Source organism: Marmota monax, unplaced genomic scaffold, assembly GCF_021218885.2.
Source record: "Marmota monax isolate L192 unplaced genomic scaffold, Marmota_monax_Labrador192_F-V1.1 WCK01_AAM20220418_F8-fsc00048, whole genome shotgun sequence".
Taxonomy (NCBI): domain Eukaryota; kingdom Metazoa; phylum Chordata; class Mammalia; order Rodentia; family Sciuridae; genus Marmota; species Marmota monax.
Genome location: NW_026694895.1, coordinates 6,531,933 through 6,548,043, shown reverse-complemented (window position 1 = coordinate 6,548,043; position 16,111 = coordinate 6,531,933). Strand labels below are relative to the sequence as shown.

At 34.2% G+C, this 16,111-nt stretch overlaps 1 protein-coding gene across 4 annotated transcripts in view; it reads left to right on the top strand.

The window, feature by feature from the left end:
• Positions 1-16,111, top strand: part of Rif1 (replication timing regulatory factor 1) — a 61,761-nt gene that overhangs the window by 24,277 nt on the left and 21,373 nt on the right. For 3 of the 4 annotated variants that reach the window (XM_046426898.2, XM_046426896.2, XM_058573518.1), the window contains 7 exons: positions 1,485-1,571; positions 2,116-2,186; positions 2,656-2,836; positions 4,275-4,382; positions 4,704-4,853; positions 10,636-10,735; positions 15,265-15,529. In XM_046426898.2, coding sequence (XP_046282854.1) covers positions 1,485-1,571; positions 2,116-2,186; positions 2,656-2,836; positions 4,275-4,382; positions 4,704-4,853; positions 10,636-10,735; positions 15,265-15,529 — 962 coding nt within the window. The remainder of the gene's footprint in view (positions 1-1,484; positions 1,572-2,115; positions 2,187-2,655; positions 2,837-4,274; positions 4,383-4,703; positions 4,854-10,635; positions 10,736-15,264; positions 15,530-16,111) is intronic. The other variant, XM_046426897.2, reaches the window with a different exon arrangement.

The window sequence follows — 16,111 nt, the reverse complement described above, 5'->3', positions numbered from 1 at the left end:
AAGGAAAGGAGAAAGTAAATAGTATGTAGTTGCTGGATTTTTTTGTTAAGTTTTTAATCACAGACTGGGAATTGAACCCAGGGCACGCTTGTCATCAAGTACATCCAGGTCTTATTTTGAGAAACACTGCCTTCAAATTTACTCTTCTCAAACTTGCCTTAGCCTCCTGAGCTGGTATTATAGGCATATGGGACAGTGCTTGTCTTGTATATAAATTTTATAATAGCCACCCAAAAAATGATACCTTAGTTTAAATTCCTTATGTTTTCTTTATGTACAGTGACAAGTAAATGTACCATGGCAGTATAGCTTGTGGTTTATAGCAAGGACTGTAGAGCAGATTTGGTTGAATCTCCGACCAACTGTTTTTTATTTATTTTATTATGGTGGTACCAGGGAATGAACCCAGGACTTTGCATATGCTAGGCAGAAGCTCTACAAGTGAACTATACTCCCAACCCCCCAACTGTGTTTTAGAGTAAATTTTCATAGTTTATCTACCCTTTTGGTCCCACTGATTGGTTTATAAATAGGCTGTGTAGTATTGATAGGTAATTAAATTAGTTAATACATGGAAAGCACTAGGGGTCAAGGCTCAAAATAAATGCTTTTAATGTGTTTCAAAGAAGAATATGTAAAATTCTGTTGTAATTATTTGTTATGTTACTGTGACACTTAAGTTATGCCGTCTATGTTAATAGCAGTGTAGGAAGATTTTTTTAAGAGAGCAGTTTGGTAGGTTTATTCGTATTTGAGTTAGCAATTTTAAACCCAGTTTCTAATTAATAGTCCTATGAAATGTATGCTTTTGGCATTGAATACGAAATGCATTTCAAAATTTTCTTTTATCAGTACAAAATAAGAGCTTCAGCATTCATTTTTAGAAAAATGGATGAATAAACAAATTATAGACATTGATTCATTTAGCAGCATCAGTATATATTAATGAAATACATTAATGATTTACACATTTCACATTGTGAAATGATTAAATATCATTAAATATCCTCATTGGTTTATAGTAGTGTTCATATGGAGTTGGGGTTTAGCTTAGTAGTTCAACCTGGGTTTATTTCCCAGCACCACAAAGAAAGCAAAATATGTGTAGGAGTTTATTTCTTTCTGTGTACCTACACATGCAGACATTTAGAAGATCTGTGAAAATACACTCCAAATTGAACGCATTATCTGTAAAGTACTTACTGTGCACTTTTCATATTTACGTATTTGAAATTTTTAGCTTAATGGAAATATATATTAATCAACATTATTGAAAGAACATACCTTGTAATGAATTATTAAAAGTACAGTTAAAAGAATAGTATTTTACTAAGTAAATAGACTTCTTTTTTTTTAAGCATTACTGGAGATTAATTCTAAAGCCTTACATGTACTAGGCAAGCACTCTACCATTGAGTTAACACCCCCAGCCCATAAGGTGATGTTTTTAATGGCTGACTACTGTGATCTTTTCTCTTTCTTAGGTCCTCATGGAAATTACAATTCAAGGACTTCCTCAGAAAGTATTAGGTTCACCAGCATATCAGGTTGCTAATATGGATATTCTTAATGCAAGTATCTTAAATGTAATGCTATGATAAAGATTGGCCAAAAAAAAAAATCCATGATATTTCCATATTTTCTTATATAAAGGCGATACTTGGGTTTTAAGATTCTGAGAGTATCGGATTTGAAATATGTTGACTGACTTAAAAACAAACAAGCGGTAATCATTAAGGAATTAAATAGCTTATATATCAATAGGTGAAAATACTTTCCTGGCTTAAATAATTGACCCCAGAAGGAAAGATTTCTATTCATTTATACATAATAGAGCTTAATATTGTGAAATGACATTACCTACATGGTGTAGGTGGGGATTTAGTAAGTTCTAGCTTTTTAAATGTCTGGAATCTCACCAGTTCATTATTTCTCTTGTAGAAGGTATAGCTCTCATTTAGAACAGAAAGATACTGGGTTTTATTTGTTGTGATACCTAAATAAAATTTAACTTTTTTATTCTAAGACAATCATCATTTCTTAACTGGTTATAGCAAACAAGTATACTATGTTTTGTAATTGATTAAGATTAACTTCATTTTCTCCTTTTTTCAGGGAACTCCAGCTTTGTTCTTAATTCAATTAATTTTCAACAATAATCTCCTGGAATGTGTAGCAGATGAAAGGTAAGTTTGTACTTTAAATAACCTGTAGGCTGAGGAAGGAGCTTAGTGGTGGAATGATGATGTAGCATGCAAAAGGTTCTTGGCGTAGTTCCCAGCTTTGCAAAAATATAAATAAGCAATATGAAGTTGGATATGATGATGCACACCTGTAATCTCAGTGAGTCAGGAGGCCAAGGCAGGATGTTTGCAAGTTGGAGGCCAGACTGGGCAACTTAGTGAGACCATGTCTCAAAATAAAAAAGAGACAGGGTGGGGATGGAGCTCAGTGGTAGAGTGGTAGAAACTTTATGAGGTTTCTTATGGAAAGATTATATAATGAATAAGATTCTTTTATTAAATAATTTTCATAAATAAGACTTCGAATTCATTTTTTATTTTCTTTGTAATTATTTTTAGAATTTGTTAATGTGCAGTTAATGTATTTCAGCAAAAGTATTCAATAATACATTCTTTTTTGTTTTTACTTCAGGTTTTTTCTCAATCTTGAAACACTTGTAGGTTATGTGCTTTCTGGTCCAACTTCACCATTAGCTTTTAGTGACTCAGTATTAAATGTTATTAATCAAAATGCAAAGGAATTGGAAAACAAGGAGCATCTCTGGAGAATGTGGAGTATTATAGTCACGCCATTAACTGAAATGATTAATCAGGTATGATGTAAATTTGCTGTATATTTCCACTCAAATTTAAGAGACTGTTTTCTTTTTATGATATGAATAGAAGCTTGACTTTGTGTGTGTGTGTTGAAGGGAGGTTCTGGGGATTGAATCTGGGGTCTCGTAATTGCCAGGGCAGCATTCTCCCACCGGGGTACATCCATGGCCTTTTGCAGTTGTTGCCCAGGCTGGATGTGAGTTTGCAGTTCTCTTGCTTAGTTGGGTTTACAGGTATGGGCCACCATACCCAGCTAGAACTTTGAATTTTAATGGAAGATATTAAATATTTTTTGTGTGTGTGCTGTTGGTTAATTTTCTGTCTACTAGATTGATTTCATTGTGTTTTTTATTTTTTTGTTTTTTTTCTGCCTTATTTACCAAAGAAAGCTAACCTTACTTAATAGGGGTCTAAGAGCTTTGTTTTCTCCAGTAGTGTTTGGAGAAATATATATAATACATACAGATTCTTAAATATTTTGGGTCCTTTGAGTAGTTACACCAATAGGTAGTAATAATGATCATCTTGAATGTTATATATTCTGGTGAAGCCATATTACTTCAAAGCCATTTAACATTCTCCTAAGTTAGAGTTGATTACTATTTTTTATACTTAAATACTAAAAAGGTGTTGATACTGACAGAACAGGGAGCACAAGTTCACTTTCATGGACAGATTCTCTGGACTAATATTGCTAAGCACAAAATGATACCACAGAATTTTTTACATTAGTATGTCTACTCAGACTAGCAAACTATTAAACATATTCCTATTGAATAATAATAGCTTATATATTTCTAAATAGCTTCCCACTGTTTGAAGGATAGCAGAGGTCCTTGTTTGAATGCTGTATATGTATAATAACAGATTTAGGGAGTTGTTTCTGGGTTTCTTTATAGGATCTAAACTCTGTGCTTTCATTTCCCACAGATCATTTATTTATTTTTGTGCTGGAGATAGGGCTGACGACCTACCCAGCACTCTACAACTCTCATAGTCGTAGAAGCCAAAATTCAAAATGAAAGTGTTATATGGTTCTTTCTAGAGCTCTGAGGGAGAATCTGATCCATTTTTCTCAGCTTCTGATAGCTGGTAGTCTTTGACCTTCTTTCTTTTGTGACCACATGGCTTCAGTCTTTTCCTTGATTTTTTCACATGGTATTCACCCTCATGTTATCAAGGTGTCCAGATTTCTTCCTCTCATAAGGATACCATTCATTGGATTCAGGATCACTCTAATGCATTATGACTTTGTCTTAACTTGATTATATCTGTAAAGATCTTATGGACAGATAAGTCATATTCATAGCTACCAAGGGAAAGGAGTTTAAAAAATCCTTAATGCTATTAGCACGGGACACAGTTTTATACCTGTTAGAAATACTTAATATTACTAGGTAGATGAGGATAACTTTTTCATTTTTCTTTTTTCAGACCAATGAAGTGAATCAAGGTGATGCATTAGAACATAATTTTAGTGCCATCTATGGTGCACTTACTTTGCCAATCAACCATATTTTTTCAATACAGAAATTTCCTCTGGTAAGACCGTGTCATATTTTTATGTGTAAGGAATTTGTGCTTTTCTAAAAAAATATTGCCTTTTCAACGTTTATAATGAACTCAACAGTAATTTTGCCTAAGATAGGATTCATACAACTTTATTAGCTTGGGGGAAAAGAAAATGGTGAAGAGAGAAGTTTCTTTTTATCTTTGATTGCTGATACTATGGTTAGAACTTTTTGGGAATTGGGGAAAAGTTATTACCTATGCTAGACTCTTCTTTGACACCTTAAAAGATATATTGATTCTATTTGCTATTGGATAAAGAGGTATATATTAATAAAATTTCTTGATTATTAGGCTACCATGAAGACTTTACTTAGAAGTTGGTCAGAATTATATAGAGCATTTGCTCGCTGTGCTGCCTTGGTGGCAACAGCAGAAGAGAATTTGTGCTGTGAAGAACTTTCTTCCAAGATAATGTACAGTTTGGAAGATGAATCGCTTTCAGTGAGTTTGTTTTGGTACTGGCCTGTTATTTTAGTTGTTGTTTGTATTTAAGGAAATTATTTTCAAGTAAATGGAGGTAACACTTTTGAACTGTCATTTACTAATGTTTCTCTTTTATAAGAGACCAAGTTAATACAGAAAACAAGTACTTCTTTGTGAAACAGTTTTTTTTTTTTTTTTTTTTTGGAAGGAGGGTCCTCTCAGGTCCATGTACCAGGATCATTAAGAGCTCTTTTACTATTTTACTATGTACTTCCATGTGGCATTTCAGAATAACAATACAAGGCGTAGGCTGTTCTGTGTACTTTCTCATATCTGTTAGATGTCAATCTGGAAGTTTTTAGTTTTTTGTTTGTTTTTGGTGGGGGCAGGGGTGTGCTCATGGTTGAACCCATGGGCACTTTACCACTACATTCCCAGTCCATTTAATATTTTATTTTAAGACAGGATCTTGCTAAGCTGTTGAGGGTTTTGTTAAGTTGCCCAGGCTGGCCTCAAACTTTGATTTCTCCTATCTTGGGTTCCTGAGTCACTGGGATTACAGGCATATGCAGCCAAGCCCAGAAGTTTTTAATGTTCAAAGTAGTCTTTGAGGTTGATTGGTTTTAGGATCAGCTTATAATTCGAAAACTTACATATCTTCAAGTTCCTTATATAATGTGACTTAATAATATTTGCATATAATGTATACACATTTCCCTATGTTCTTACAATCATCTAGAATATTTATGATACCTAATGCTATATAAATAGTTGTCATACTGTATTAGGGAATAAAAGCAAGGAAAAATATCTTAAACAGACTTAGTTTTTACTCCCTGTCCACCTGAAGTATAGTTGTACATAATTTAATGAGGGGATACCTTCTGAAATGTGTCCTTAGGGCAGTTTCATCATGTGAAAATCAATAGAGCAAACTTAAAGCTAAATCATGTAGAAAATAGAAGTAGACTCTAATGATAAAATGTGTAGTGTAGCAAATACATAAGCTGCTAGCAAACATGGATATCAAGTATTATGTCCTCTACATATATATGCTATACTTTTGTGTTACTGGTAGCACAGTATGTTTCTTTATACCAACATCATCATGAGGATGTAATGGGTTACACTATTGACTGCTGCATTGTCAACAGGAGGTGATAGGAATTTTTCAGCTTTTGGTAATCTTATAGGATTTTTGTCAAATTAAGTGATCTGTCATTTACCTATAACCATCAAGCAAGGTATGAGTGTGTCTTTGATATGTTGTTGGTTGAAACTGTATGTGCAAAACCCATGGATACAAAGGACTGACTTTTGTGTCTGTGTGTGTGTGCAGGGGAGAGGGTACTGGGAATTGAAACGGGACTTTACCGTTGAGTATATTCTTTTATTTTTAAGAAAGTGTCTCACTAAGTTGCTGAAGGTCTCCCTAAGTGGTTGAGGCCAAGCTTGAAGTTGGGGTTCTATTATTTCAACCTTATGAATCACTGATAGGCCACCATCCTTAGCCAAACAACTGACTATATAAAAGTCCCTTTTCACTCTTTTCTCATCTTCAAAATTAAACGTATTACTGTTGCCAGTAATTTCTTACTTGAGATACTACTTTTAATTTTTATTCTGTCACATTTGAAGTCCATAACATTTATCCTAGGAGATAAAAACCTGGTAGGATTTCATCCCACACATTCTTACGGGGCTTGCCACATTTCAGGTTTTGTTGAAATTTTTAAATTTTTAGTTAGAGTACCTACATTATTCTGAAGGATTCCATAAGACCTGAGAAATCTCTCCCCCTCCCCCACAAATTAAAGATGCTGCTGACATAACCTGTTTAATGTTTTCTGGTTTTGCTGCTTAGCTTTGTTTTTTGTGTTCCATTTTTTTCTCCTTGTTTTACTTTATATTTTATTTCTGAGGGAACAGAATAATTGTCAACTACTTTTAGATACATGACCACTATCTTCCTGTCTTTGTGTAAATAATTGGTTGGTTAGCAAACTTAGGGATAAAAAAAATATGTATCACAGTTGTATTATATCACTTTATTGAGATATGTTTTACATATGAAAAGTTGTACAACTGAGTGTCCTGGCACATGCGAGTAATCCCAGATGCTATATTCAATCCCTGATTCTGGATAAGAAAATGTAAAAAGTTGTTGATACATAATAACAACCATCGTCATGACGTCATAAATATTCATTACCTCCAAAAGTTACCTCACATCTAGAGAAGGGGGCTCATGAACTGCCCTGGTTGGCACGGAACTCCTGGGCTCAAGCTGTTGTCCTGCCACAGGCTCACAAATTAACTATAGGTTGGTAGTTTAATTTTTTGAACACTCTTTATACTATTGTCTCTAATAAGTGGACCATTTTATATTCCCACAGTGTACAGTGTTCCTCCTCTTCCTACTCAAAATAGAGATTTGATTTTTTTTTTTTAATAGAGATTTGAATTTTTTTTTCTTTTTAAAAATAGCTACCCTAACAAATATAAGGTGATGTCATGGCTTTGATTTGCATTCCCTGATACTGGTATTGATTGCCTTTACATGTATAACTGCTGGTTGTTTGTATTTATCTTTTGTCCCCCACCCCCATATTGGGTATTGAACCCAGGTCCTTGCTGACGTAGGCAGGTGCTCTACTGCTGAGCTCATACCCCAACTCTTTTTTAGTTTTTATTTTTATATAGTCTCAATAATTTGCCCAGATGGACCTCAAACTTGAAATATTCCTGCCTCAGCCTCCTGAGTTGCTGAAATTATAGGTAATCTAATCACCACCTTGCTGGGCTGTGTCTACTTTTGAGTAATGTGGTGGGTTTTTTTGTTGGTTTGGTATCACTGGGATTACAGGTGTGCACACCACCACATCCAGCTTGAGGAATGTTTATCTAGGTTTTCTGCTCATTTTAAAGTTTGGTTATTTGTTTTCTTAATATTGGGTTATTGGAGCTCCTTATGTAATTTAGATATTCAACCACTTATCAGGATACATGGTTTGCAAATATATTTTTCCTTAAATTGTCCCTTCATGCTGTTGTTTCTTTTGCTGTGCAGAATCTTTTTAGTTTGGGGTAATCCTGTTGGTCTGTGATTGCTTTTCTTGCCTGTGCTTTGGATGTTATGCAGGAAATCATTAGCAAGACCAATGTGAAGAAGTCTTTCCCATTTTGTTTTATTAGTATTAATGTGTTAGGTATTAGTATGTACGTTATTCCATTTTGAGTGAACATATGGTGTGAGATAAGGATCCAATTTTATTCTTCCTGTGTTTTTTTGTTTTTCCTTGCATAATTTATTGAAGAGACCATCTTTTCCCCTTTGTGTATTGTCAGTGCTCTTGTTGTAGGACCACCCATGTGAGAATTTATTTCTGGTCTTTTTGTTCCATTGGTCTATATGTCTGTTTCATTGCTAATATGAAACTGTTTTGATTACATAGTTTTGTAGCAATATATTTTCAGTCAGGAAGTGTGATGCTTCTTGTTTGTGGCATTTTTCCTCAAGATTGGTTACTTTGGCCCTTCAGGTTCTTTTGAATGTTTTAACCAAATACCATTGGTTCAGGCCCAGAGGTGCACATCTGTAATCACAGCTACTAGGGAGGCTGACAAAGGAGTATTGCAAGATTCAGGCTACTCTCAGAAACTTGCCAAAACCCTAAGTAACTTAGTAAGATTTGGTTTCCAAATAAAAAATTGAAAGGGCTGGGGATACAGCACCCCTAAGTTTAATTTTCAGTAATAACACACAAAAGGAAAACATAATGCCATTGGGATATTAAGGTAGATTACATTGAATCTGAAGACCACTTTGGGTAGTATAGATATTTTAACAATGTTAATTATTCCATCCTTAGAAAATAGTTGTGAAGTAAAGTACTTGCTGAATTGTAAACTTGTATTATTACAAATGTATAGTTTAATACTAACCTTTTTATTAAGTAATTTTTTGGGTTCTCTGTAAAGTTTAGGATCATTCTGTTGTCTTTGAAGTTTGGGAATTTTACTAGTCTGTTTTTAAATATTTAGTGAACCTTTTCAATATAAAGAAATGCGCCTTTAGGTCAGGAAAATAGTGCCTTGCTTTACTGGTGCCCTTCAGTTTTTCTATTTGAGTAGTATCTGCCCCTGCTTTCCCCCCCTCCCCCCCCATATACTTTAGACTGTTTTTAGACCTTTTGACTTTGTCTTCCATGTTCTTTTCTTTTTCCACATAGTTTTGGGTGTTTTGTTTTCTTTTGCTTTGTTTACTGCTTTCTGGGAGCTTGATATTTCTAGTTGTTCCCATTCCTTTGCCGTATAAATGTTTAGAGGAGTATTAAACTGTTTTGATTTACATTTAATGTTTTAAATGAATATAATTTCCCTCTTAACATGAGAATATTGTGCTTCTTGCATTGACTCCTGGTGGATTAAAGTTCAGTTTGTATTTAGCAAATTTTCATCATGGTGCTTGGTGTTGATAGTAGGAATGTATTTTCTAATACAAGAGACGAGTGTTTTTCTAGCTTTAATGGTAAAATTGTGGTTATAGTAATCTTCTGCTTTATAATTGTGAGCAAGGAGGAAGCTCCTAAATTTAACATCTTTGCATCTTTTCTTCTAGTATGTAGCCTCCCATTTGAACTGACCCTTCTGTACGATTTTCATACATAGCAGAGGCATTATTTTCTTCCTCTGGTACTTACATTTTATGGCACAGGCTGTCTTTAGGGCAGATATGGCAGTTAATCTAGTTAAGTGAATAAATGGAAGGTAATGGAGGATAAGGAGAGAAGAAACACTGGCCAGTTGTTTTATACATCTCTAAATGCAGTACAATTTTTTGTTTTGTTTTGTTTGTTTTTGGTACCAGGGATTGAACTCCAGAGCACTCGACCACTGAGCTGCATCCTCAGCCCTTTTTTTATATTTTATTTAGAGATAGGGTCTCACTGAGTTGCTTAGAGCCTTGCTTTTGCTGAGGCTGACTTTGAACTTGAAATCCTCCTGCCTTAGCCTTCTGAACCTGTGGAATTACATGCGTGTGCCACTGCACCCAGCTAAATACAGCAAACTTAACTTTTAATCAACCATTTAACTATTTTGTAAATATCACTGTGACTTCTGTTACTCTGAGGTTCCATTTGGAAAGTTGTTATTTTTGAAGTGTTCTCTTTGGCTTATCAGCCATGGGTTTTCTTTGTTCTACTTTTAGTTTGCTGCTGCTCCTCACCTCCATAAATTGGTAGTCTTTTGAGTCTGTGGACCTTTTTTTTATTTCAGTTGGATTGGGGGAGAAAGAAAGAATATTGGTGGAACTTAAAAACATTTTTCAAAAAAAATTTAAAAACTTTGATTGTTGTTTCCACTGGGATTTATGAATACATCATTACTTTTTTAATTTTTAAGAAGAATTTGATAAAGAATGCAATTACTGGGGCTAGGAATGTAGCTCAGTGGTGTAGCGCTTTCCTAGCATCTGATGTCTTGGGTTCTTTCCTCAGCACTGGCCCCCAAGAATCTCATTTTAAGCTTTGTGCTTCCACTCTGAACATATGAGGTATTGAATGGGCATCTTAAAGAGATGATTTTTTTTCCCTGAATCTTGATAATAGTATTTGGTACACAACAGTAACCGGGAAATGTTTATAACCATATACTTTTACCTTATATGGAAAAAATTATGGAATGTGTATTATTGTGGTATATATGGGAGAAAGTCATGCTTTGTTACTGCCGCTGCTTATTATTGTTGGATAGCTAGTAGCTGGAAGTTTCTAATCATGATACTTTTCTTCCCTAGAATTTGTTGTACTTGGACAGGATTGTTCATATTATTACTGTAATGGTTGATTGCATCGATTTTTCACCATATAATATTAAATATCAGCCCAGCGTTAAATGTAAGTATCTTCATTACATTTATTTGTTGCAATATTTCATCAACTACCAAATAGTTCTCTATTAGGATTTTACCCTTTACTTTATCATTATTCATTTATTTATTTATTTTAAATATATGTATATTTTTAGTTATAGATGGACATAGTGACTTTATTTTTATGTGGTGCTAAGGATCGAACCCAGTGCCCTACCACTCAGCCACAACCCCAGCCCCTCAATTTTTTATTTTATTAAATGTTCTAATTTTTAAAATCTTTATTTTAAAATAATCATTTAATTGGTATTAAAGTTAGAATTATTAAATTGGTTGTGGTTTTATAAGAAATTAAAAATCTACACGTTTAATGGAATTTTTTTACCATTTTTGTTAAAATTGGACAGTTAGAATTGAAACAGATTGTCCTTTTTTTGGCACTGGAGATTAAATCCTGAGATGCTTTGCCACTGAGCTACATTCCCAGCCCTTTGTAATTTTTAAATTTTGAGACAGAGTCTCACTAAATTACTGAGGCTGGCCTCAAACTTGGAATCCTCCTGCTTCAACCTCCTGGGTTGCTGTAATTGCAGGCATGCACCATTTTTTCTGGCTTAATTAATGTTTTAAGAAAATATACCCATCTATCTAGGTTTATATTTTCTTACCATATAGGAGATGATTACCTGCTGTTAATAGAAATGTCAGTTGATGTTGAGCTTTATTATATTTTTCTGTTTTAAGATCTGTCATTATTTTCATTAATTATTTAATATAAATATTTCTAAAACATAACTAGAATGCTTTTAGAATGTTTTGGTTTTTTCAGATTTTACCAAATTAAGATTGAGTAACATGTTACATATCACAACATCCTTTCCTGAATTCAACTAAGTTAGGTTTTAGATGTGCTTGCAGTAAATTTCAGCTATCCTCTTGAACTGAGCAGTACCTAATCTGATTATGTCTAAGTAAGAAAAATAAAACTGTTTTGAACACCATAACTTTAAAAGATTATAAAATGTAATGATACTAGAAAACATTTCATAAGTCATTGGAATTATGTAGGACCAAGATGATTAGCCCCATGTTGACATTATTTTAGCCATGTTGATACTTGTGAAAATTTAGATTTATCTGAATATCGGAAGTGTCCATGATCTATAAACTCACAATTACAAATTTCTCCTGGTTATATCATTCCATGTCTGTCTAGAACAGAACCAGAGATCATCCCTTTCCTTTTTAAATTTATAGAATAAGATTTCAAAATCTGCTAGCAGAAATCTAGGAGCAGAAACAGGAAATAAAGAGTTGCATAAAGGATATAGTTATCATCCAGGGCTGTGCATCAGGATCTCTTGGGGACTTTTTAGATGACCTATAGTTATTTTAAATTTAGAGAAACTTTGCTAGAATTACACACAGAAACTGCATATCCTTTTTCTCAGATTCCTCAATTATAAATTGATTGCATTTGTCTTATCATTGCCCCCAGTAAACCGCCCCCCTCCTTCTGGACTAGGTATTGAACTCAGAGGTGCTTAACCACTGAACTACACCCCCACCCCCTTTTTATATTTTATTTAAAGATGGGGTGTTGGTGAGGCTGCCTTTGAATTCATGATTCTTCTGCTTCAGCCTCTCAAGCTACTGGGATTACAGGCATGCGTCACTGTGCCTGGCCAGTATACATTTTATTCATTCTATGAAAGTATGTCAGATTAGTGAACAAGCTGGAACATTTTATTACTTTTTTAAAAATATTTTTTTAGTTGTTGATGGACCTTTTTATTTATTTATTTATTTATTTAATTCATCTTTTATTTTTTTGGCTGGACCTTTATTTTATTTATTTATATGCAGTACTGAGAATTGAACCCAGTGCCTTACACATGCTAGGCAAGCACTCTACCACTGAGTTATAACTCTAGCCCAATCTGGAACATTTCTTGCCCTGTCTTTCATGCCCCATAAAATGGAGCACTTAAGGGCCCGGTATGGTGGCACACTCCTATAATCCCAGCAGCTCAGGAGGCTGAGGCAGGAGGATCATGAGTTCAAAGTCAGTCTCAGCAAAAGTGAGGTGCTAAGCAACTCAGTGAGACCCTGTCTCTAACTAAAATACAAAATAGAGCTGAGGACGTGGCTCAGTGGTCAGTGCCCCTGGTTTCAACCCCCTCTTCCCCAAAACCAAAAAGGTACCCCCCCAAATAAACAAACAACAACAAAACAACGGACCACTTAAGCAGCTTAATCTAAATTTGTCATATTTCCTCAAGATTTGATTCAGTTCTCATTCATTTTTATAGGAATATTACAACAACAATGCTGTGGGTCTTTTAATTCATGTGTCCCGTTAGTGATGAAGACAACATTTACTTTTTGGTTCAGTTGGTAATGTGACAGATTTCCACAGTAAAGCTAATTACTGTATACTTACTAGTAAATGTTTTGTGGCAGACACTTTGAGACTATATAAGTATCCTGGGGTGTTTGTTTGTTTGTTACTAGGGATTGAATCCAGCGCATTTTATCTCTGTGTTACATCCCCAGTCCTTTTTTATTTCTTATGTTGAGATAGGGTCTTGCTAAATTGCTGATGAGGCCTTGATTTTGCAGTCCTCCTGCCTTAGCCTCCTGAGTGACTGGAATTACAGGCATATGCTACTGCTCCAGGCAGTATCCTATTCTTTAGGAAGTTTTTACTCATGAGTTGATCAACCCTTAATGCTTCTTGCCTCAATTCCTATTTTTAATTATTTCATTTTACTCTATAATAAATCATTCTATATGTATTGACTCGTACAAGTGTAGGTGACATCTAATGTAAGGTAAACCTTCTGATATCCTACATTTTATTTTTATTGGTATGGACTCCTGGGTTTCCAGTTTGTTCAGTGGACTTTAGTTACTATTATTTATCTTAATGACCAAGATATCCCAGATTTATTCATTAAGGATGACCATTGAGTTGTCTTGTGTAACTTTTTGACACATCCCGTTATTGGTAGGGAACTTGGGTGTGAAATATTTAGCTTCATCTTGCACTTTCCTTGCAGCCTTGAATCAGCCATTCTCGAGCGAACATGGTTCCTTTTAGCTGAGATTAGCATTTTAGAAATCAAGATTGTTTATTGCTAACAAGATGATGATGATGTTCTTGGATCCTCTGAGTGGACAGAATTGAAAAATAGAGGTGTATGATCTCTTAGCTGTTATTGTTGTGCTTTGTTTTCTCCAGTAATGGAGATTGAACCCATTGGTGTTCTACCACTGAGGTACATGACAGCCCCTTTTTATTTTCTAGTTTTAGAAGGTCTCACAAAGTTGCCCATCTTGGCCTGAAACTTATGACCCTCCTGCTTTAGCCCCCTGAGGCTCTGGTATTACCATGCTTCTACCACTGGGCCCACCTCCCTGCTTCTTTTGATGTACTTCTTCTTACCATCTAAATATCCCACCATTTCACATTTTTCATCTTTCTGTATTTGTATTTAACTACTCTTTAACTGGGAGAAAACCTGCTTGTTGTTAATCTCAATATATTTATAGTCACTGGTATATAACCAGTTCTCTGATATATTACCTTAGCCTTAACCTTAACATCCTATCCAAGAATTTCTGGGTAGCATTCAGGAGTGTATATGTATATTCATGTCCAAGAAACTGATTTTAGTGCAGAAGGCTGACTTTATTAGCAACACTTTTTCTTTTTTTCATTTTACCACATGAGACTAATTAGTAAGCACTGGATTAGAGATTTCTATTAAATCTGAGCTCTCCTGGCTTATAAAAATGAATTGAGAGAAACAGATGACATTTTGGAATGGGTATGATTTTTCAGGGCAAGCGTGACATGGGTTGATTCTTGTAACTGATGTCTGGAAAGAAGTGCTATAAGAAGAGTACAAAGGAAAGTCAATGTTATTATGACATAATTTTCTTTAAATTAGAAAGTAGGTACTAGTTCTTTGTTACTTTTTGAGACAAGATCCTAGTAAATTGACTAGCCTGGAATTTGTCATCTTCCTGCCTCAGCCTCCCAGATTGTTGAGATATACCCGGATAATTTAGTATTTTGTTAAAAATTAGTTGATGGGGCTGTGTTCGTGGCTCAGTGGTGGAATGCTTGCCTTAGCCATGTGTGAGGCTCTGGCTTTGATTCTCAGCACCACGTGTAAATAAAATAAGTAAATAATTAAAGGTCCATCAACAACTAAGAAAAAAAATAGTTGATTTAAAAAAAATAGTTAAAATTTTGAGAAACAGAAAAATTTGTAATGTATTTTTGAATTTCCTGGAGAATAGACTCACATGTTCTTATTCTAGATTTGATGTCATTTTCTGTTGTCACTAATTTTCATTGGTAAAGCTACTATGATATATGACCATTAATAATGTGTGATTTTAGGGTTTGTTTGGAGTGTCAATTGAATACATGTGTATTTGATGCATCTAGCTTTTAAATGTGAGAAATAAATTTGTATATTCAGACAGTGTGACACTGTTTTCAAAGTACGTAAGTTTTTGATCAGTGTAATTATGTCTTAGCACCACAGAGATCTTCAGATTGGTCCAAAAAGAAGAAGGAGCCCCTAGGGAAATTGGCTTCTTTATTTAAACTTATTGTGAAAGTGATCTATTCTTTCCACACTCTGAGCTTCAAAGAAGTATATTCTGATACTCTACTTGCTATTGGCACCTCGATCACCAACATGCTTTCCAATGTTTTTGGACATATTTCTCTGCCATCTATGATCCGAAAAATATTTGCAACTTTAACAAGACCCTTGGCATTATTTTATGAAAACTCAAAGTAAGTATTTTGTGCTTAGTTGTTGAATTAAATTTGTGCAGTTAAAATATATGTAGCAACTTTTGTTGTTTTTACCAGTTTTGTTGTTATGGATGGTAATCTTTACAATTGACACAGGGTAATATATTAAAATATTTTGTTAAAAAGATATCTCAAATAGTATAGAACTTTGAGGTAGAATTGAAGTGCCCAAGAACCTGAAAAATTCCCCAATAAGCATACTTATAAAAACACTTTGAAAGAATTTCTTAATAATCTTGTAGCAAGCTTGGTTGTTCGGTGGTAATAGTTTGTCTTTTATAAATTTATGGAGGAAAAAAAATAGGTAACAGATTTTATGAAGTGCAGAGTCCAAACATTAAATTCATGAACTTATTACCTCTTCAAATTATTTGCGTCTTTGCTGTATTAAAAATAGTTTGTTTTAAAAATATTCAGAAACAGGAAGCTAGTACAAACACTTTGAGGTCTACTGTGTTTTCAATGATTCGTTTTTTTAAAGATGAGATTTTCCCATGTTAAATCAAGTTTGGCATTTTTTTTCCCCTTGTTAAGACTTAGGAACAGTGTTTTACGTCATTA